This window comes from Schistocerca americana, chromosome X (genome assembly GCF_021461395.2).
Source record: "Schistocerca americana isolate TAMUIC-IGC-003095 chromosome X, iqSchAmer2.1, whole genome shotgun sequence".
Taxonomy (NCBI): Eukaryota; Metazoa; Arthropoda; class Insecta; order Orthoptera; family Acrididae; genus Schistocerca; species Schistocerca americana.
In genome coordinates this window covers 218,875,933-218,899,752 of record NC_060130.1, presented here as the reverse complement: position 1 = coordinate 218,899,752, position 23,820 = coordinate 218,875,933, and the positions used below count along the sequence as shown (strand labels likewise).

Below are 23,820 nucleotides of genomic sequence, written 5' to 3'. Positions count from 1 at the left end.
ACGCTTTCAGCAACAGCCTTCATTGCAAAAAGAGACACACACTCCATTCATTCACACAAGCAAGCACACCTCATGAACTACTGACCGCCAACTCTGGCAGCTGGGGTCAGACCTAAGATGCTGGAGTTGGTGGTCATGTGTGCGTGAGGTGTGCTTGCTTGCGTGAATGAATGGTGTGTGTTTCTATTTTTCCAATGAAGGCCATTGCTAAAATATTGAAAAATTGAAAATTTGAAATACTGACTGTGGCTTTTGGCAACTCTACTATGAGTAAGACAAGAATTTATGAGGGGTATGAACATTCCAAAGAGGGTTGAGAAGACAAAGACAGTAACCGTTCTGGATGCCCTAGCACATCATTACTTATAAAGTGGAAGTAGTAAAGAAAATGGCTCTGGAAAACCACCAAATTACCATCAGAGATGTTGCTGATAATGTCAGCATATCCTTTGGCTCACGCCAAGCTATTTTTATTTTATTTTTTTTTTTTTTTGGGTGTTTTGGGAATTAAACGTGAACCAGCAGCAAAGTTTGCTCCAAAATCGTGGAATTTTGACCAAAAACGTCGCCACCTAGACTTCACTCAGGAATTGCTGAACAAAGTTGACAACAATCCAGAACTTCTAAATAAGATTAAAACAGGTGACAAAACATGGGTATACGGGTATGACACCAACACCAAGGCCCAATCGTCCCAATGGAAACTGCCTGAAGAGCCAGGACTGAAAAAAATTCAACAAACTCGATCACATGCCAAGGTTCTTCTCACTGTTTTCTTCAATGACAATTGGATAGTGCATCAAGAGTTCTTGTCTTATGGTTGTACAGCCAATAAGGAACACTACCTGTAAGTTAAGTGCTGTTTGCGTGAAGCAGTCCTAAAAAAAAAAAAAAAAAAAAAAAAAAAAAAAAAAAAACCTGCCAGAACTGTGGCAAAACTACTCGTGGAAATTGCACCACGATAATGCTCCCGTTCACATCTCAATGCTTGATCATGATTTTTTGGCAAAAGCTAAAAACGTTATGTCGCCTCAGCCACCATACTCACCAAACATGGCCAAATGCAACTTCTTCCTATACCTGAGGTCGATGAGAACAATGAGAGAATGTTGTTTTGCCACCACTGATGAGATAAAAACAGAATCACTGAAGGAGCTGAACATCATAACGAAAAGTGAATTTCAGAAGCACTTCCAAGATTGGAAAAAGTGCTGGCGTAAGTGTATCATATCTGAGGGGGATTACTTTGAAGCGGAAAAGGCTGATGATTATGAATAAACAAAGATTCTTTTAGGAAAATAAAAATTTCGATTACTTTTGGATCACAAATCATACATAGGGTAATTATCAACAATATTACAATAACACAGTGTCAAGAAGAGAGACATCTTGTAATAACAGACCAATTGAACTCACTCGTGAAATATTTCGGCGAAAAAGTTGGCCAGTATCTCTGTGAACTTGTCCCCTCCGAAGTTTGCTTTATACACATGGCCTTTCACTGTGTACATTCCTGCACAGCACAATACAACTGTAACATCCATTGTAGCTCCCCCCAGGCGATAAACGAGGCACATCCTGCAGGAGGTATGTAATCATTACTCACAAATTATTTATAAATACAAATTATATAATTACAAACAATGTTATACTAAACAATGATTACTCAATTTCTGGATTAAAAAAAAAAACACAAAAAAATTAAACCCAGTAATTATTTACAAGAACTGACTAGTTTATATATGGGAGTATACAGGTTTGATTCCACATCCTACCATGCAAATTAAGGATTACACAAAATAACAAGAAGAATACATAAATTTTCTCAGATGACATCTGTCCTCTAGGTTCTTGAAAGATGCTGTCACCATTAAAACAACATATTTCATTATAACACAGTTCAAGCAGAAACAATAACACATGCACATATTTCTGTATGTGGTTTCTTTATTTTATCAGATAAAAAGGAAGAAATATAAAAGTTTAACATTTTGTCAACCCAGAACATTAGTAACAGAACATTAGCTCATCAGGAGATGTGAACGACATGGCACTGGAATCAAATTATTATTGCATTTCTTTGAAGAGAGAAGAGGAAATCACAGAAAACTTAAATTAAAATGGCCAGGTGGAGATTTGAACCTCACTCATCTTGAAAGTGAGTTCCGATTTTGGTTTGTTATATCAACTCAATTTGAAAAAATTTAAGAGAGTCATTTGATGATTACATTTCAATTATGTACCTTTTTGCAGCTCTCTCTCTCTCTCTCTCTCTCTCTCTCTCTCTCTCTCTCTCTCTCTCTCTCTCTCTCTCTCTCTCAATCAAAGTCTGAAGTATCCATATACCTCACCACCATAAACACACTGAACAATGGATGCCCATACAGGACATGGGGATTTGCACCTAAATTATATTAGTATTTTTTCACACTGCTATGTAGGTTTAAGATCATTATCAAGATCTATAACATCTACCACAGTCTCTGCAAACACACTTTGGTTTACATAGATAACATAACCAAATATCTGCATTTTACAGTTCTGAAAAATTACACCCTGTTACTGAATTTTCCTTAGCATAAAATGCAAAAGAGACAGAGCCTCAGAATGTAGAACAGCTGTACAGCCGGTACTAGACTGTCTGTGATTCTAAACTGTTACTTCCGGAGCCAACTAAACCAAATAACCAGAAATGAAAGAAGTCATCACCAGCCAATGGCACTGCCCGATAACTATGACCTGCTGCCTTTTCAGGGATTGGGATTCTGTTGTATAGGGGTAATTATAAGGAATGTTACTTAGAACCAGTGAGGTGCCAGTATTGTAATTTGGCTCGGAATGACTTCCTATGCATGTGAGTGGTGCCAGCTGTGTGCAGCACAAGACGAAGCAATGGCCACAAAGTGCATCAGTGTTCTGAATAACACTGGGCTATTATCCTTCATAAGGAATAGTGTAGTTTGTTCTTGTAACCGTGTCTGTGTGTATTGTGGTTGATGCTTTCATTAGAGTGGTGTGTTAAGAGTTCGCACAAATGCCAAAAACAGAAACAATGACAATCCAGGAAATGGATGAACTCTTGGCAAGGCAGTTTGCCGAGCTAAAGGAGATAAATGAAGCTTTGCAAAGAGAGGGAGACTTTTAATAGCGAGAATGAGCATAAACAAGTGGATGTAGTGGAAGCAAAAGCTTTGGTTAGTTCACCTATCCCTTCTGTGGATCCTGTCACAGCTAATCTAGCAACTCCTTTTTCGGGTAGGGCAACCGAGGATGTCTCAGTGTTCAGTGATGACCTGGAAGCTGCCACTAGGTTGGGCAGTTGGTCAGACAAGACATCCTTGGATGTGTCTAAATTACAGTTGGTTGTGATGCAAGCAGCATACATCAGTACCATCAAGTGCTGGATAAAGCACAGACATTTAAGCAGCTTAAGAAGGCCCACTAACCACGTTATCGCCGAAGCAGAATATCGCAAAGTTTTTTTAGAGAACAGCTTAATGGGTTGTCTCAAAAGTGAAGCGAGTTGGTAGAGGCATTCATAGGCAGAAGTAGGAAAATCAATGCTAACTTGTACGAGCTTACACAGAAAGTAGAAGCAGACAGAATTACTCCACAAGAAGAGGAGAACAGGAATCAGATGTGTTTTTAAGAGGACTTCCAGCAGACATGTCAAGGAGGGCGACAATGGAAAACCCGAAGGATTTTGGTGCCACCATTATGGCTGCTAAGCAAGTGGAAGAGATCAATATTGTGGCCTGAGGACAAGATAAGGGTTGTGTGTTTCTTTTTCTACACAAAGGTGAAATGCTACAGCTGTGGACATATGGACCATGTTAAAAAGCAATGCAGAAAACTTCAGTGTTACAAATGTGGGTGGGTACTGACCTTCAGATGATGCGTGTTGCAGAGGTACTGGAATGCAATAACAAGATGGACATGTTGCACTATATTGTGCACTGAAGCCTGGTACATGTGAAGGAAATAGATGGGGATTGTATGGTTTTGGAAAGTGTGGATGATTTTAGCTCTGATAAGTTGACCTTATAGATTGCAAACTTGGAGATCATGGACGAGTATAATCTGGGTAGGTCGTGTGAGGACCTTTGCCACAACCAGACCATCAACACAATTGCATTATGCGAGAAGGTAAAACAATTTGGAGGGAAGAGATAAGTCAACAATGAAAGTCTTGTTAATATGATTTGTCAACCTGTTCAATCCTGGTCAATCATTACCTGCAATACTGGTAACTCGCCATACCATACCAACGGTTAACAATGCTCTAGTGTATAAGAAGCCGTACAGGATACCTAGGCACCTATAACCTATACTGGAAGAATTTATTGATCAACTGCTGGCTGAGGGCAATACTGAATCAAGTTACAGTCCATGGGCAGCTACCATTGTAACAGTCCTGAAAAAAATCATAGAATGGAACAAGAAAGCATAGATTTTGCTGCATGAGCGGTGATGGACAGACATCCTGTACTAAATATAATGGAGATTAGAGAGAACTTAAGTCAATGTAAATACTTCACAATGTGTATGAGGAGTGGTTATCACTGTTGGAAGTGGTTCTGGAAGAGCGGCCAAAGACCACATTTACTGTCCCTTGGAGTCACTATCAATATTTTAGGGTGCCATTTGGTCTGAAGAATGTGCCAGCTATCTCGGAGGCTATTAGTATCCGACGGAGTGCTCAGAGGATTAAAATCAAGACTGTTTTTTATCTCAACAACATAATTGCATTTTCTAAGGATATGGAAGAGCACATGCAATGATCAGAGGAATTCTTTAAGAGGCTAAATCCAGCACAGTTAACACTCTGTAATGAGAGGAAGATGTGAAAATTGACGCACGCCTAACTTCTGCAGAATGTGCTTTCTTACCACCACAAACTACATAGCAATTTCAATCATTTTTATGGTTCTGTAATTACTAATGGGAATTCATTGAAGAGTTTGCCGAAATTGCTAAGCTATTGAATCATTTGTTGAAAAAAGGTGTGGAATTTCCATAGTCAACTTTTAGACAGCATTTGAAAAATTGAAGGGAGCATTGACAACAAACCTGGTACTGATATTCCCAAACTATGAGGGACAATTTATTCTGTCATGTTTCACTAGGCATTGCCTCCACCTCAGAAGGTATGGGAAGGGGAAGCTGGCAAAGCTTGTAGACGACAGTGTAGTGGGTGTTGGTAGGATCACTCATGGAAAAATTCCATGTAGTAGTTGATGTTGAAGCTGCACCTATTTTAGAGTGAAGACAGCTGATATGTATACCTGCTAAAAGGAAGTCCCTCTAACTAAAGGCTTGTATTCAGAGGAAGTCATGTTTCCAAGAAGAGAAGGAATTAGCATATTTCATCAAAATATAAAAGGTATTAGAGATAAAGTTAGTGAACTGCTTACAGATGTGATTCTGGAATTATTGGTATATTGGAGTACCACATAATAATTTGACAATTCAGGGGCTTCCTTTACCAGGATACAGATTAGCTGGCTGTTTTTCAAGGAGTTCTTTGTGGGGTGGGGAAGTTGCTTCTTGTTGTTGTGGTCTTCAGTCCTGACACTGGTTTGATGCAGCTCTCCATGCCACTCTATCCTGTGCAAGCTTCTTCATCTCCCAGTACCTACTGCAACCTACATCCTTGTCAATCTGCTTAGTGTATTCATCTCTTGGTCTCCCTCTACGATTTTTACCCTCCACGCTGCCCTCCAATACTAAATTGGTGATCCCTTGATGCCTAAGAACATGTCCTACCAACCGATCCCTTCTTCTAGTCAAGTTGTGCCACAAACTGCTCTTCTCCCCAATCCTATTCAACACCTCCTCATTAGTTATGTGATCTACCCATCTAATCATAAGCATTCTTCTGTAGCACCACATTTCGAACGCTTCTATTCTCTTCTTGTCTAAACTATTTATTGTCCATGTTTCACTTCCATACATGGCTACACTCCACACAAATACTTTCAGAAACGACTTCCTGACACTTAAATCTATACTCGATGTTAACAAATTTCTCTTCTTCAGAAATGCATTCCTTGCCACTGCTAGTCTACATTTTATATCCTCTCTACTTCGACCATCATCAGTTATTTTGCTCCCCAAATAGCAAAACTCCTTTACTACTTTAAGCGTCTCATTTCCTAATGTAATACCCTCAGCATCACCCAACTTAATTCGACAACATTCCATTATCCTCATTTTGCTTTTGTTGATATTCATCTTATATCCTCCTTTCAAGACACTATCCATTCCGTTCAACTGCTCTTCCAAGTCCTTTGCTGTCTGTGACAGAATTACAATGTAATCGGCAAACCTCAAAGTTTTTATTACTTCTCCATGTATTTTAACACCTACTCCAAATTTTTCTTTTGTTTCCTTCATTGCTTCCTCAACATACAGATTGAATAACATCGGGGAGAGGCTACAACCCTGTCTCACTCCTTTCCCAACCACTGCTTCCCTTTCATGCCCCTCAACTCTTATAACTGCCATCTGGTTTCTGTACAAATTGAGAATAGCCATTCGCTCCCTAAATTTTACCCCCGCCACCTTTAGAATTTGAAAGAGAGTATTCCAGTCAACATTGTCAAAAGCTTTCTCTAAGTCTACAAATGCTAGAAATGTAGGTTTGCCTTTCCTTAATCTTTCTTCTAAGATAAGTCGTAGGGTCAGTATTGCCTCACGTGTTCCAATATTTCTACGGAATCCAAACTGATCTTCCCCTAGGTCGGCTTCTACTAGATTTTTCATTCGTCTGTAAAGAATTCGCATTAGTATTTTGCAACCGTGACTTATTAAACTGATAGTTCGGTAATTTTCACATCTGTCAACACCTGCTTTCTTTGGGATTGGAATTATTATATTCTTCTTGAAGTCTGAGGATATTTCGCCTGTCTCATACATCTTGCTCACCAGATGGTAGAGTTTTGTCAGGACTGACTCTCCCAAGGCCGTCAGTAGTTCTAATGGAATGTTATCCACTCCCGGGGCCTTGTTTCGACTTAGGTCTTTCAGTGCTCTGTCCAACTCTTTATGCAGTATCAGATCTCCCATTTGATCTTCATCTACATCCTCTTCCATTTCCATAATATTATCCTCAAGTACATCGCCCTTGTATAGACCTTCTATATACTCCTTCCACCTTTCTGCTTTCCCTTCTTTGCTTAGAACTGGGTTTCCATCTGAGCTCTTAATATTCATACAAGTGGTTCTCTTTTCTCCGAAGGTCTCTTTAATTTTCCTGTAGGCAGTATCTATCTTACCCCTAGTGAGATAAGCCTCTACATCCTTACATTTATCCTCTAGCCACCCCTGCTTAGCCATTTTGCACTTCCTGTCGATCTCATTTTTGAGACGTTTGTATTCCTTTTTGCCTGCTTCATTTACTGCATGTTTGTATTTTCTCCTCTCATCAATTAAATTCAATATTTCTTCTGTTACCCAAGGACTTCTACTAGCCCTCGTCTTTTTACCTACTTGATCCTTTGCTGCCTTCACTACTTCATCCCTCAAAGCTACCCATTCTTCTTCTACTGTATTTCTTTCCCCCATTCCTACCATTTGTTCTCTTACGCTCTCCCTGAAACTCTGTACAACCTCTGGTTTAGTCAGTTTATCCAGGTCCCATCTCCTTAAATTCTCACCTTTTTGCAGTTTCTTCAGTTTTAATCTACAGTTCATAACCAATAGATTGTGGTCAGAGCCCACATCTGCCCCTGGAAATGTCTTACAATTTAAAACCTGGTTCCTAAATCTCTGTCTTACCATTATATAATCTATCTGAAATCTGTCAGTTTCTCCAGGCTTCTTCCATGTATACGACCTTCTTTTATGATTCTTGAACCAAGTGTTAGCTATGATTAAGTTGTGCTCTGTGCAAAATTCTACCAGGCGGCTTCCTCTTTCATTTCTTAGCACCAATCCATGTTTACCTACTACGTTTCCTTCTCTCCCTTTTCCTACTACCGAATTCCAGTCACCCATGACTATTAAATTTTCGTCTCCCTTCACTATCTGAATAATTTCTTTTATTTCGTCATACATTTCTTAAATTTCTTCGTCATCTGCAGAGCTAGCTGGCATATAAACTTGTACTACTGTAGTAGGCATGTATTTTAAATTAACTAAGGCATTTGATTGTGTAGATCACAAAATACTGCTCCAGAAGTTGGACCATTACGGAATACGGGGAGTAGCTCACAACTGGTTCACCTCTTATTTTAGCAATAGACAGCAAGAGGTTATTATTCACAATGTTGAGAATGGCTGTGATGTGGGGGTCTCAGTGGGGTACAGTCAAGTGGGGGCAGACCCAGGGATCAGTGTTGGTGCCACTCCTGTTCCTTATTTATATAAATGACATGCCCTCTAGTATTACGGGTAACTAAAATATTTCTGTTTGCTGATGACACTAGCTTGGTAGTAAAGGATGTTGTGTCCAACATTGGCTTGGTTTCAAATAGTGCAGTTCATGACCTAAGTTCATGGCTTGTAGAAAATAAATTAACTCCAAATCACAGTAAGACTCAGTTTTTACAGTTTCTAACACACAATTCAACAAAACCTGACATTTTAATTTCACAGAGTGGGCATATTTAGTGAAACTGAACAGTTAAAATTTCTAGGTACTCAGATAGATAGTAAACTGTCGTGGGAAGCCCACATTTAAGATCTTGTTCAAAGACTTAATGCTGCCATTTTTACTATTGGAACAATATCTGAAGCGAGCGATCATTCGACACAAAAATTAGTCTACTTTGCTTATTTTTATTTGCTTGTATCATATGGTGGTATATTTTGGGGTAAGTTCTTGTTGTATTGTAGATTGCATTTACTTAAATTTATGGATTGACTTTTTTTGGGTTCATATACATTTTATTTTCATCTATTATTACTTTTATGTTGTAATTTCATGTACTGACATGTTCCATGACCTGGGAGATTCTCTCCTCAATTTGGTCCTATGGAACTTGACATGTAAATAAAATAAAATTAATTTGAATGTTGATCTTTGTGCATCATTATCTGACAGGCCATTACTAAATTTGATCACAATGTGCTTCTCAATTTGAAGACAAGCTATTGAAAACAATACGTATGATCCTGCGACTATTTCCCCACGCTCTAGTTGGAAAGTGTGACATCTTTATCAGATTGGAAGTTTATTAATGTTATTTTTGCTGTAAATTAGTCAAAAATATAATATTGAAATCTTGACCAAATTAATTTGATGTGTATCTTATAAACTGAGATTGACAAAGTCCTAAGTCTGGAAAGTAAAGTCATCTCACCGAACTGAGAGGTGAAGTGAAAACTATACTGAAAAATAACCCATCTTTAATCCAGTTTCTAAAAATATGGATTGTACCTAGTAAGATGTCCTAGGTCTTTGAGGCATGTGGTTTACAATATATCATGTGAGTTTGGTGTGAATTATTACAACAGTGTAATCACATTATTAATGAACAGTGCAAGAAACACTCCAAAATGTATAACTAAGACGTTGTGAGAAACCATTCATTGCAAAGCATGGTGTTACCAACACACACAAATTATTATTTGACAACACTGAAATCCTGGCACACACCTTGTGTTACTGGGATTCATTTATCAAGAAAGCAGTGGAGATTCAACATGGAGGAAAGATCTAGAAAACAATATAAACTCCATACTAATGCGAGTGGCTGATCTGTTTCCTTATCATTGTTGTGGTATTATTGGTAAAGCGAGCATAAGCATGAGCATGAGCAGTGCTAAAGAAAGCATGAGAGCTTTAAATCTGACAGATATGTGTTGACTAGAGTTTGTTTACATCTTACAGCTTGTCATACCGAGGTATTAAGGAGACATTTTGGGAACTTGCTTACCTGTGTTACCTGTTTTGGTGAATTTCAGTAGTTGTTTCTGTTCGAGTGAGTGTATGTTCAGTGAATTCTGGAAGTAGTCAAAGTTACAGGTTTTTAGTTATCCCAAGATAGATACCAGAGACTTTATGCTCATTTCATTAATAATGTATCAAGTTACCTCTTCATTTTAATATTTGGTGGCTAAAATCTGCTTCATTTTAAATTATCAAGACTTTTTATTAAAAAAAAAAATTACACGGACTTGATCAAATCTGGTAGACGTAATATTACTGAATATATTGCTGTGTTAGTCTAGAACAAAATTAGGGAAGTAGAACCCAACAACATACAGATACTAACTTTATATAAATTAATCCATCGAGTAGGAGGAGTTGTCAAACAGAAATTATTTCAGTTGCTTTTAAAACTTTTATTATGTGCCTGCACCCTTAATTTGTAGGTGATGTTTTCAAATATTTTTACAGCTGAGTAAGTTAAGTTGTGAATAGTGGAGGCAATTTTTGTTCCAAGTGTTAGACTTACAAACAATACTACTATTTTTAAATTGTGCCTGATGCCTCACAACAAACTTCATAAGAGAGGTTGTTAGGATGCCAAAATTTTTAAACAATTGTCTTCATGAAGTTTGAGGATGACCACCAGATATCCTTACAGAATATTTCTGTATGATGAATATCTTGGTTGTAAAGGATGTTGTGTGCAACATTGGCTCGGATTCAAATAGTGCAGTTCATGACCTAAGTTTGTGGCTTGTAGAAAATAAACTAATGCTAAATTACAGTAAGACTAAGTTTTTAGTTTCTTGCACACAATTCAACAAAACCTGACATTTTAATTGCAAAGAATGGGCATATGATTAGTGGAACTGTAAAGTTCAAATTTCTAGGTGTTCAGATAGATGGTAAACGGTTGTGGAAAAGCCAAGTTCAGGATCTTGTTCAAAGACTTTGTGCTGCCACTTTTACTATTCGAATGATATCTGAAGTGAGTGATCATTCGACATGAAAATTAGCCTACTTTGCTTATTTTCATTCGCTTATATCATATGGTATTATATTTTGGGGTAACTCATCCCACTCTAAAACGATATTTTTGGCTCAGAAAGAGGCAGTTCAGGCAATAAGTGGTGTAGGTTCATGAACCTCTTGTCGAACCCTGTTCACGAGTCTGTGTATTTTGACATTGGCCTCTCAATATATATATTCCTTAAAGTCATTTCTTGTTAACAATATTAGCTCATTCCCAAGAATAAGTAGCTTTCACTCAGTTAATACTTGCCAGAAATCAAACCTGCATTTGGATCAGACTTCCTTAACTGTTGTGCAGAAGGGTGTGCAGTATACTGCTGCATCCATTTTCAATAAGCTACCACAAAAATTCAAAACTCTTTCAAATCGAAACCGAAGAGTTTCCTCATAACTCACTCCTTCTATTCAACCACAGAGATGGAAATGTTGGCTGTTATTTATGCTATTACGTATTTCCACTGTTATTCGTACACGAAAAAGTTTAAAGTTGTGAAGGACCATGCTGTGTTGAAGTGATTGCTGGGACCACAAGAGGCTCCAAGTATGTTAACGTATTGTGCTCTGAAATCAAGTGAATTTAACTATGAAGGCACATACCAATCAGGAAAGAAAAACAGAATTCTGAGAGCCCAAGAAGGAAGATTTGATTTCTAGTATTTAGGGCACAGCTGCAGTCCACAAAGCACTATGGCCTGTTGTGTAGGAAGATGAAATACAGCCCCAGTGTTGTGCCAACTGCACTTTACATGATTAACGACTATCATATGACCTTATACATGGTATTTCATTACGAATGGTCTATATTCAGGGATATTAAAGGAACGATCATTCGAAGCAAAAAAATCTGGTAAAGATGGACTCCAAAATGCATGTCGTAAGTGCTATGAATACCTCATATTCGATACTGTGAACCAAATCTCTTCTACCATGAGCTCTTTGCTTTCCATATTTTGGTAGGGGGTAGTATGGACCAAACCAAGAAAAAATGGTGTAGTAAACATAGGCTCTAAAATGCATACCTTAAGAGCTATGAACCCTTGTTCAGTAGAAAAGATGTCTTTCACAGTAGCAAAGCTATTAAAGATATGCATTTTTGAGTCCACGTTTACCTGACAATTTTTTCTTGTTGTGGTCCATTCTACCTCATCCCAAAATATGGAAAGCATGTTTCATAGTATCAAATATGAGGAAAGCTCATAACTGTTACAGTATGCATTTTAAAGCAAGTACAGTGGCAAAGACAATGGTGAAAAGCTGGTTGCTGAAGTTTAGTGTTCCTGATACAATAATTACAGATCAGGGCACTAATTTTATATCCAGTATGATTAAGCACCTACACTCCTGGAAATTGAAATAAGAACACCGTGAATTTGTTGTCCCAGGAAGGGGAAACTTTATTGACACATTCCTGGGGTCAGATACATCACATGATCACACTGACAGAACCACAGGCACATAGACACAGGCATCAGAGCATGCACAATGTCGGCACTAGTACAGTGTATATCCACCTTTCGCAGCAATGCAGGCTGCTACTCTCCCATGGAGACGATCGTAGAGATGCTGGATGTAGTCCTGTTGAACGGCTTGCCATGCCATTTCCACCTGGCGCCTCAGTTGGACCAGCGTTCGTGCTGGACGTGCAGACCGCATGAGACGACGCTTCATCCAGTCCCAAACATGCTCAATGGGGGGACAGATCCGGAGATATTGCTGGCCAGGGTAGTTGACTTACACCTTCAACAGCACGTTGGGTGGCACGGGATACATGCGGACGTGCATTGTCCTGTTGGAACAGCAAGTTCCCTTGCCGGTCTAGGAATGGTAGAACGATGGGTTCGATGACGGTTTGGATGTACCGTGCACTATTCAGTGTCCCCTCGACGATCACTAGTGGTGTACGGCCAGTGTAGGAGATCGCTCCCCACACCATGATGCCGGGTGTTGGCCCTGTGTGCCTCGGTCGTATGCAGTCCTGATTGTGGCGCTCACCTGCACGGCGCCAAACACGCATACGACCATCATTGGCACCAAGGCAGAAGCGACTCTCATCGCTGAAGACGACACGTCTCCATTCGTCCCTCCATTCACGCCTGTCGCGACACCACTGGAGGTGGGCTGCACGATGTTGGGGCGTGAGCGGAAGACGGCCTAACGGTGTGCGGGACCGTAGCCCAGCTTCATGGAGACTGTTGCGAATGGTCCTCGCCGATACCCCAGGAGCAACAGTGTCCCTAATTTGCTGGGAAGTGGCGGTGCGGTCCCCTACGGCACTGTGTAGGATCCTATGGTCTTGGCGTGCATCCGTGCGTCGCTGCGGTCCAGTCCCAGGTCGACGGGCACGTGCACCTTCCACCGACCACTGGCGACAACATCGATGTACTGTGGAGACCTCACGCCCCACGTGCTGAGCAATTCGGCGGTACGTCTACCCGGCCTCCCGCATGCCCACTATACGCCCTCGCTCAAAGTCCGTCAACTGCACATACGGTTCACGTCCACGCTGTCGCGGCATGCTACCAGTGTTAAAGATTGCGATGGAGCTCCGTATGCCACGGCAAACTGGCTGACGCTGACGGCGGCGGTGCACAAATGCTGCGCAGCTAGCGCCATTCGACGGCCAACACCGCGGTTCCTGGTGTGTCCGCTGTGCCGTGCGTGTGATCATTGCTTGTACAGCCCTCTCGCAGTGTCTGGAGCAAGTATGGTGGGTCTGACACACCGGTGTCAATGTGTTCTTTTTTCCACTTCCAGGAGTGTGTCATTTACTAAGCACTCACAAACTCAGGACTAGCCCTTGGCTCCCTCAGTCTATCAGGAAAACAGAATACATTCACTGTACAGTTGGTAAGATGTTGAGTTGTTGTTGTGAACTTCCATCACAATGATTGGTACATTTACCTTTTGTATGTCATGTCAGCTTACAATTCTGATGTCTAGTGTAGTGTTGGTCCATCACCATATGAGGTAATATATGGTACAAATCTGCCTTCTGTTTTTGTGGTGATTAAGCCTAAAATTGGAAAAACCTGGAATCAGTTACAAAGTTTGCAATGACATTACACGATGTTTGTAAGAAGGTAAAGAAAGCAAACACAGATGCACTAGAGAGTCAATAGCAAATAGGATCACACATAGACCAATTACCACAGTTCAGAATTGGTCAATGGGTCTTAGTGATGAATCCCTGCTCACCTACGAACAAAACAATGAAATTTCTGATGACGCCACAGACCATAGCAGGTCATAAAAATGAAGTCACTCATTAATGTAAAGTTATAATTACGAACAAAGACTCCCATTGTTCATGATGGACATGTTAAGCCATCTAAGGGAACTGTGATGCTCTGCTGCAAGTGCTGACATCACTGCCAGTAGAGAGCACTAAATCTAAGAAAGCAAGGGAAGAAGGATGAGCAAAGTGTGCATTATGTGTCTTACGCAATTAGATCACAATGAGGAGTAACAATGATTGTTTTGTTTTGTTTTAAGACATTAAAACAAGTAAGGTCATATGCGTCCATGTCAGAACAGTAGAACACAAAGATGAGAAAGGAGTTAAAAGCAACTACAAGTTGAGCCCAATCAACGGACAGCCTCTCTTGGAGAAACAGCCATAAAGACAATGGAGGTCCTGAACTAAAGATTAAATGTCTTTCGCCATACTGCTACAACGGATAAAAAGCAAAACACGGTCAACAGCTCTCTCACTGTTCACTAAAATGGCCGATAAATTGGACGGCAAACATACAGTACAACTTAAGTGGTTAAAAAAGGGCATCCCATAAGGAAATGCCGAACAGTTAAACGTTGATGACAATGAGCATTAAGAAAGTGGTGGGAAACACCACTTAACAAATGATGGCTAAAAAGACAGTGCCCAACACTCAACCTAGCTAAAATGATCTCCTCATGGCAAGGGGGCCAAGAGAAGGTTGTCCAAGCTACTGGGAGAGGTATAATTCCCCGCAGCTTATTACTGTGAAGGGAAGACTAGTGGTAATGCCAAAGTGACACCACTTGCTGACAGATGGCGATAAGCAGATCATCTGAAGGAATGGAAGAACTAGCTGGCTGAGGTAGGAGGACTGCAACCTTGGCAGCAGCATCAGCAGCCTCGTTTCGCATCAGACCAATGTGACCAGGAACCCACATAAACATCACTGTGGCCCCATCAAGAGTGAGGAAGTGAAAGCTTTCCTGGACCCACTGCACTAAGGGATGGATGATGTGCATCACACATAGGCTCTGAGGGTCTAGAGTCACAGCAAATGACACAATCGAACAGCCTGTGTCGCTGGATGTATAATGTGGCCTCATACAGGGTCCCGCTCTGCTGTAAATACTGAGCAGTCTTCCAAAAGCTGACACCAAAAATGCTCTGTGGAAATAACGAAAGCACACCCAATACTATGGCCAGTCGGAGAGCCATTAGCATTCAAAAAGGTACTACCGCGAAGTTCCGTACAAAGATCGAAAAATCTTATGGGGATAGAGTGAGTCTGGAGTAGTCTCCTTATGAATCAAATGAAGTACAAGGTGAACGTGAGCCGCTGCATGAAGCCAAGGTGGTGAAGGGTTCGCACCCAAAGGAAAAGTGGCAGGTAGTTTTAAGTTAAGCTGCTGGTGCAATAACCGAAAGGAAACTCCAGGAGATAACAGAAGAGGGACATGCACCATACTGACGGTTAAAGGAGGAGGCATAGGATGAGTGGCCAGGCACGGCAGACAAACGGCATGCATACCTGCTGAGGAGAGCATGTATGTACAGTATGTAGTGAGTTGTTTGGGTGCACGACAGCAAGGTCTTCAGCGCCCTCTCCCAGTAACAGATTAAGATGGGTGCCAAGAAAATACTCAGAATAGTAAGATAAAACAGAACGTAAAATAGAGGTAACAAGCTTGGAAAAATATGTGCCTACCCACACCGAAGTGTGGGACGAAGCATGCCGTCAGCAGTAAAACTTGGACAACACAGGAAGAAAGTGGTAGAGGGACCTAAAACATTATAGCAGATGGGAGTGGCTAGCTGACCACAAGGAAAAAAGGGAGGAGCCAGCCACTTTGCAAGACACAAAAACCTCCAGCCTAGAAGTTTAGACCAGAGTCCAGACACCTCACAAAACTTGAAAATCCTAGACACACACATCTCATCATTAGCTAAAACACAGGGCAGATCCCCATCAACTTGTGCTTCTGCCCTTGCATCACGGTATGAAATGCAGTCTGTTAAAACGTGCCAGACAGAGATGTGCGCACCACAAGCATCACAAAACGGGGGATCCTTGGAGGCAAGTAAAGAGAACATACGGTCAATGGATGACGCACGTGCACAGACACAGCGACGGCCTGTAAAGTCGTCGTATGAGGGAGAGGCGAGGAGTGGTAGTCCATCCTGACGAAAATACCTACGCCTCCTCCAGCTCTCTCTCCACGAAGGCTGTCCTTTTCGTAGAGTGTATAGCCTCATAGCTCAAGGGAGTATGATGGATGGAAATAAGTCTCCTGGGGACACACACACATAGTGGTCTACCCTGAGAGAGTAGACAACGTTCCTCCACATGCGTCCTGAACCCCTGCAAGTTCCACTGAAGTATGGGAGCTACCTATGACGGTGGTAGCACCTTCATCCTGTCTCTCCGATGGGGTGGGGACACTACAGCAGGTGGAGCAGCAGGAGTGAGGCGAGAGGATTGCCCCACACATACGTTTTCCTCCATCAGCTCTGGGGAAGAGACAGAAGAAGCATCACATAAAACGACATCTGCATGGTCGGACGGTTTACCACATGATCTGACCCACTGTTGCTGCTGTATAGGAACTTTCTGCGGTTTGGTGGGCTTTGGGGGAGCCGACGTGGGAATGGTAATGGACGCACTGGGCTTTGGAACAGCCTCAGCTGTCGGAGGCGCCAAGGGCTGGCCCAAGTTCGCCACTGTACCTGTGTCTGCCGTTCAAGTAGGGGCTACAGGCTCAAACACTGGCTGCGTTGCACGTGCACTGACATCTGCAGGTGTTAGTGCTAACACTCACCACCTCTGTCTGCGTAGAGGCATCGGCCATTGGAGTAGACTGCTGAACCATGGATGCAAAAGATGTAGCAAATGTGGCAGGTTGCATTGACTTTTACATCTTCTCGGCCTCACCATAGCAGATACGCTCAGTTGTTTTAATTTCCTGGACTTTGCATTCCTCTAAAAATGTTCGGCAGTCCCTACTCCAAACAGGGTGGTTCCAGAGCAATTTATACATTTGGTTGGAGACAAGCACCCAACTCCTTCATGAGCAGCCTTACCGCAGTTGCCTATGTCGCTTCGCTTTTACACCATAAGGTGGTATGCCCAAAACGCTGGCATTTAAAACAGTGCATTGGGGTCGGGAAATAAGGCCTCACACTAAGGCGAAGAAAGCCAGCTTCAACATGGTCAGGAAGTTTCGTGCTACTGAAGGTCAGAATAAAGGAGTTGGATTTGCTAAGATTGCCATCAATTCTCTTCATGATATGTTGTACATCAACGATACCTTCCGAAGGCCACTCACGTTGCAGTTCTTCCCTGGGAATGTCGACTAGATCCCGGCATGTCACAACATCTTTGCTATAATTCAAGGCGCTGTGCATTTCAGTGTCTACGGCATACTCCCCAAGGCATTTAGCAGATTAGAGGTTAGTTGCTTGTTGGGAAGTGGAAGTTTCCACTAGCAAGGTCCCATTACGGAAACGCTTCAACGATTTTAAGGAGCCACAGATTACCTTCAATCTCTTTTGTATATAGAAGGGCGAAACCTTCTCGAAACTACCCTCCTCCTGTTTCACAATGAGAAACACATTCTGATTACCAGAATGCATTCTGTTACCAAAGACTTTACATGTCAAAGAAGTGCCAGAGTCAGGGGGACTGCGTGCACGAGCCATCTTAAGAGAGTGGGTGTTAGAACCTTCCAGCAGCCCACCCTTTCTGCTGGGAGGAGGAAAAGAGGATTTCAAAGGATCCATTTCGGTCCCATGAGCAGCTAGGGAACTAGAAGTCCACCTAGACAGAGCCCCGCGTGCCTAGGTAAGCCTTATAGAACTGAGGTGCAGCAGGTTCCCCAGAGGTTGTCCACTAACGAGTGTTCCACCTCAACAGCCATGCATCTTATAAGCGCGCAGCACACCTTGAGACTGAGGGGTTGTTTATAAGAGGTTCACTCCATCCTCACGATCCGGGCGGTCAAGCCAAGATCCCCATTCCCTGAGACACACAACATTCCACTGCCGCACAGCATGGTGGTCGCTGAAATATGCCCACAGCTTACAGTGACGGAACTGGCGGCACTTACCAGTTCCCAGCTCATGAACCCCAGGGTCGCCAAGCCCGTACCAGGCACATGAATGCTGGGCCCCTGGGGGCACTGAGGAGAGCGTCATGTATTGTGAGACAGTCACAGTTTGGCAGCTTCTGCATAGAGACTCTCAACCAGGGTAGTGAGAAAGGCGCCAGTGGCCAAACGGATGCCACCATGATGGATTGTGCTTAGACGGCGTAAGATGAATGGATGTACAGATGCATAAATGAAACATTCATAGTCTACTTTCAAAAGGACAAGGGACCGGTGCAAATGGAGGAGGGTGATCCAATCTGTTCCCCAGGAAGTACCACAGAGAACACACAGGATACTGAGGGACAGAGTACAGTGGGCAGCCCGGTAAGTCAGGTGGGGGGGGGGGGGGGGGGGGACCAAGAAAGTTTCCAATTGAGCATGAGCCCCAGAATTTCGTAGTTTCAACAAATGGAAGAGCAACAGCCCCAAGATATAAAGATGGTGGAAGATACCCATTGTGCCACCAGAAATTCATACAAACAGTTTTGTCAGTGGAAAACTGAAAGCCATTGTCGATACTCCATGATTAAAGAAGATCGAGACAGTGCTGGAGACACTGCACAAGCAGACAAGTCCATGGAGAATAACAATAGATGGCAAAATTGTCAACGAAAAGGGAGCAGGAAATGCCTGTTGGGAGACAGCCCATAACAGGGTTAATGGCGACACCAATGAGAACGACAGGATGGAATCGTGAGGCACACCGTTTTCCTCGATAAAGTTCTCCGACAAGGCAGAACCCACACATACCTTGAAAACCCTGCCTTTTGAAAATTCCTGAAGGAAATGGGGCAAGTGGCCTTGAAAGCCCAACATGTATTGAGTAGAGACAATAACAGTCCTCCAGCAGGTGTCCCAGGCTTCGTCCAAATCAAAAAAACACGGCCACAGTCTGACATTTCCACAGAAAACCATTATCGTATGAGTTCACATAGTGATAAGATGGTCAATTGCAGAACGGCGTGCTCAAAATCCACATTGTACAGTGGTTAGTAAATTGCGAGACTCAAGCCACGATACCAGCCTGTCATGACTCGTACATTCCATCACATTGCAAACAAAGCTGGTGAGAGAAATAGGGCAATAGAGAGAAGGAAGGCGTCTGTCCTAACTGGGCTTGGGTACGTGTATGACAGTGGCTTCACGTAAGCATCTGGGAAACATGCCCACTGTCCAGATACGATTGTACATATGAAGGAGAAAGTGGTTGCCCGAAATAGAAAGGTGAACATCGTCCAGCCCTGGGGTGGAGGAGTGGGATGAAATGTGAACATGATTTAGCTCCCTCATAGTAAAAGCAGTGTTGTAACACTCAATTCTGGGAAGAGAAGGGTATCACCTGCGCCTCATCCCCTCGTTTCCGATGGATGAAGGCAGGGTGACAGTGGGTGGAGCTCAACACCTCCGCAAAATAGTGGTGTTGGAAGATAGCAATAGGATCCACTACATCATCATCTGCTATGGTCAGGACGGAAACTGTGGAATGGACCTTGGTCCCAGAGAGCCGCCTGAGTTTGGCCCACACGATGGAAGAGGGAGTGGAACTGTTAAAAGAACTAGTATTCAGCTGTCTTTTTTGCCATCCCAAAGAACACGACAACACTGCACATGCAAGTGTTTATAACAATTACAGTTCTGCATCATAGGATGATGGTCAAAAACGAGGAGCCCATGTCTCCGTGTGCAAATTGGATCACAGTATACCTCAGTCAACCATGGGACAGGGACATCGTGTGGTGAAGACGAAGTGCGAGGAATGGAATATTTTGTGGTGGTTAGGATAACTTTGGCAAGGGATTCTACCTGGTCATCACAATTGTGGAAAAGTTGTTTGCCAAAGGTCGCTAGGGGGGAGTAAAGCCGCCAGTCGGCTTTAAAAAGCAGCCATTTTGGTTTGCACATTGGGGGGGGGGGGGGGGGGAGAGGGGGCGAATGGGGGGGGGCGGGCGGGGGGGAGTGTGTAGGAGTCAGCAAATGGATAGCGCACAGTAGTAAATGGTCACTCAAGTATTTATCACAGAGAATAGACCACTCGAGGCTACGGGCAAACTGGGCAGTGCGGAATAAGAGGTCCAAATGGGAATCAGTGGGTGTCGAGTCTGACAGGAACATGGGTGTTCCAGCATTAAGGCAGATGAGGTTGAGTTAATTGAGGTCAGCCAAGATGGCATGTCAAGGACAGGTTTGCAAAGAGCCCCAAAGGGGATGATGTGCATTAAAGTCATCGAGCAGCAAAAAGGGGTGAGGGAGTTGCCCAATCAGCTGGAGGTAGTCTGCCCTGGTGACACCGAAAGATGGAGGAATGTAAACAGTACGAAGAGAAAAGGTGAAGCAAGGAAGGAAAATGCGGACTGCAACAGCTTGCAGCTAGGTGTTCAGGGAGCCGATGTGACTATGAAGGTCATCCCAGATGAGCAGCATGACTCTCCTACGAGATGGAATGCCATCCTCATGGGGGAGGTCAAAGCGGACAAGAAAGAAATGCAAAAGGTCAAAGTGATTGTGAGGACACAATTTTGTTTCCTGGAAGCACAGAATAAGAAGACACTGCTATTCCAAGAGCATCCATAATTCCTACTTGTTGGATCTAAGGCCATGAATGTTCCACTGGATGAGAGGTCTTAATGAGGAAAGGGGAGGGGAGAAAAAGTGAAGGGGTGTCACCTAGGCAGCTGCCAAGTGCCAGCCTTTGAAGATACTCTGCTACAGGGAATGGCACAGAGGCTGGAGGATCTTGCTCCACGAGATCTACAGAGGCATCGACATTCTCCCACAGTCACTCTGTGGAGTCCAGGGCAGAAAAACATTTGGTGTTGCGCACTGGTGACACGGAGGTCAGCCAGGTGAGGGTACCACGTGGTGAAACCATTGATGAGGATCTCCATGCAGGTGAAGGAGAAGACCGTTTGCCTCTGTTTTACTTCTTGGAGTCTTTGTGGTTGGCAGATGATGATTCAGGTGTTTGTTGGCTGGAGGGACGTGAAAAGTCTTTGTAGGAGTATTCCTTCTGTTCTTTCCAGCCTGCTGGTTGTGGAACAGGTGATTTCGCCGAGTGAGGTGAAAATTTGGTGGCCGGTTGCACAGTTGGAGCAGAAAGAGATTGGGATGCTACCATGACAGGGCGATTTTACAACATCTTTTGTGGAACGAGATGCAGCAGGAATGGTATCGTTAACTGCCGGATGGTAAAACGCAGGGTTTCTGACTAGCCAACAACTTACGACTGACTGGGTAAGGTACTTTTTCCTTCACCCAGATCTCCTGGATAGCCCACTCATCAAGATACGTGGGACAATCAAGGAAGGAGGCTGCGTGGTAGCCATTGGAATGATACAGCGAGGAGGAGGAGGAGGAGGAGGCAGACACTTGTTCTTGTGAGCATCCATACCACAGGTTAAACATTTGGCCAGGTGTCGACAGGACAGTCGAGTGTGGTTGTAACGATGACACAGGCAGCAGCGCATTGGGTTTGGAATGTACAGTCAGACTGTGATAACTTCATAGCCTGCTTTGATCTTTGATAGAACCACAACCCTATCAAATGCGAGGAAAAGAGAGCGGGCGGGCACTAAAGATGCGTCTCCCTTTTTCATCACCCAATGGACTTCAATGAAGCCTTAATCAAAGAGGTAAGTTTGGATTTCTGCCTCAGGCAGACCATCGATCAGCCTACTGTAAATAACACCAACGAAGAATTCAGTGTTCCACGGGCCTCGTCACAGTTGTGCTTAACAATCACAAGTAGTCTCCAAAAGTACAGTGCCTCTATGTAAACAAGAGCAGGATTTTACAGGGCCAGTGGTTGCATCAATACCTTTCTGAATAATGACTGAATTAATCGTAGCAAAAGACTGACGTCTTCAGTACACGAAACCACAAGGAACTGCAGTGCAGCTGGGAGGGTCTTTGAATCGTTAGATTCTTTCAGTTTATGTTTTGTGTACTGAGATGATGACGTTGGCTCACTGAAGGAAATACCCCACGATTGCCAGCGTCTCTGATGGCACGCTCCTTCCAATTGTGGTGGCCCTCCTCAGAGGGGGGGCACGTCCACCTTAGGTGATTGTTCACACCTCCCAAATGCCTAACAGAGGGGCCAATTGGCAATTTGGGATGGTGACAGCTCAGGCTATCAACCCTCCCTGTGCCCGGCCTGTACCAAGGGATAAGTGCGAACCCTACCTGTCGACCCGGGGATGGGAATTACACATTAGCCAGTCATCTGTTATGCATCAGATGCATGGGCCAGCCTTCAGGAGAGTGCAGAGAGGAAGAAGAAAAAGAGGATTCTCAAACACTGAAGTGGAGGAAAGATAGGAGAATGGGAAAAAAAAACAGTGGAATGACTGTTCTGATATCAGGCTACTGAAAATGCAGGATACATTCCCAAAAATATCCCGTACATGCTGCGCAAGGGAGGGGAAAAAGAGTAGCAAGAGGATAGACGTGCAGCACGAAAGGGAAAAGATGCTGCAAAGGCTGGAGCTTCGTGGTAGCCAAGCATGAACTCGCCAAAGAATGACGACACTCCTGGGGGGTGGGTGGGGGCGTGTTGTGTTTTGGGGCTTCCTTCACAAACATTCAAACAGGTGCAATAATCCCTTGTGATTCCACATCCCTTCACGGGAGGTGTAGTGGACGCATTACAAAACTGACAATTCAAAACGAGAGTTTTAACCTCTTGCCACTGAAGTTGAGACGTGATGCACAAGAGATAAGGAACAAAATACAAAGACTGCAGGAAACATTTGTGGAATTGCATTGGGAAGCAGAAAAAGGAGTATTAACAAAAATACAGGGAGAATACCAGCGGTTATGACTTTTGTATGAGAGACAGAGAGAACAGTTATATTAGGTAACGGACTTAGCACCACGAGCATTGGTGAGATTAACAAGAATGGGGTAACAGTTCAAATATCAGTGTAGTTCCCACTGTTGAGGGGGGATACACGGTTCATCTGCGCTCAGTGAAATGGAGAGTCATAGGACAATTTGTATTGGTAAAGCAGAGGAAGTGTCACTAGTCTTAGACCGGAAGGAAACCTACGTACTGATGTTGGCATACGATCATGCTGAAGAAGGAACGGTACAGTATGTCTGAAGAGGTGGGTTCAGGCTAGTGTGCTGGCATGTGAAATACAACTACTTTCAGAGGAGCCAGAAGCAGCCAGATGTCAGAAGGGAGCACTAACATTGCACCCATATTTTCCAAAATTAGGTTCACTCTGTATTTTCCCCCACAGGTGGCAATAGTGAACTGCTAAGAGCAAGAAAGGCCAAAGGGAATCACAAGGTTAGAGTTACAGGACGACGGAATGCTAGTCAATGGTATGTAGCAGGGACAATGTTTCGGCTTCCAGCTACTATCACTGGAATAACGATGAGAAATCTGACCCAGCATTTATTGTATTGGCTGGAGATACAGCCAGACATGTTGACTACTAAGAACGTAACTTTTCTGAATGAAACACCCAGGATCTCCTCAATTCATTAGATGAGTTGACAGCATCACAATGGGGGCAGACAGCCACTGAACACATGGCACAGTA

At 43.1% G+C, this 23,820-nt stretch overlaps 1 protein-coding gene across 1 annotated transcript in view; it reads right to left on the bottom strand.

The window, feature by feature from the left end:
- The window catches only part of LOC124555618 (heat shock 70 kDa protein 14-like), a 147,623-nt gene that overhangs the window by 50,147 nt on the left and 73,656 nt on the right, over positions 1-23,820 (bottom strand). Inside the window, exon 5 of the mRNA XM_047129587.1 lies at positions 1,417-1,578. Within this exon, the coding sequence (XP_046985543.1) occupies positions 1,417-1,578 (162 nt within the window). The remainder of the gene's footprint in view (positions 1-1,416; positions 1,579-23,820) is intronic.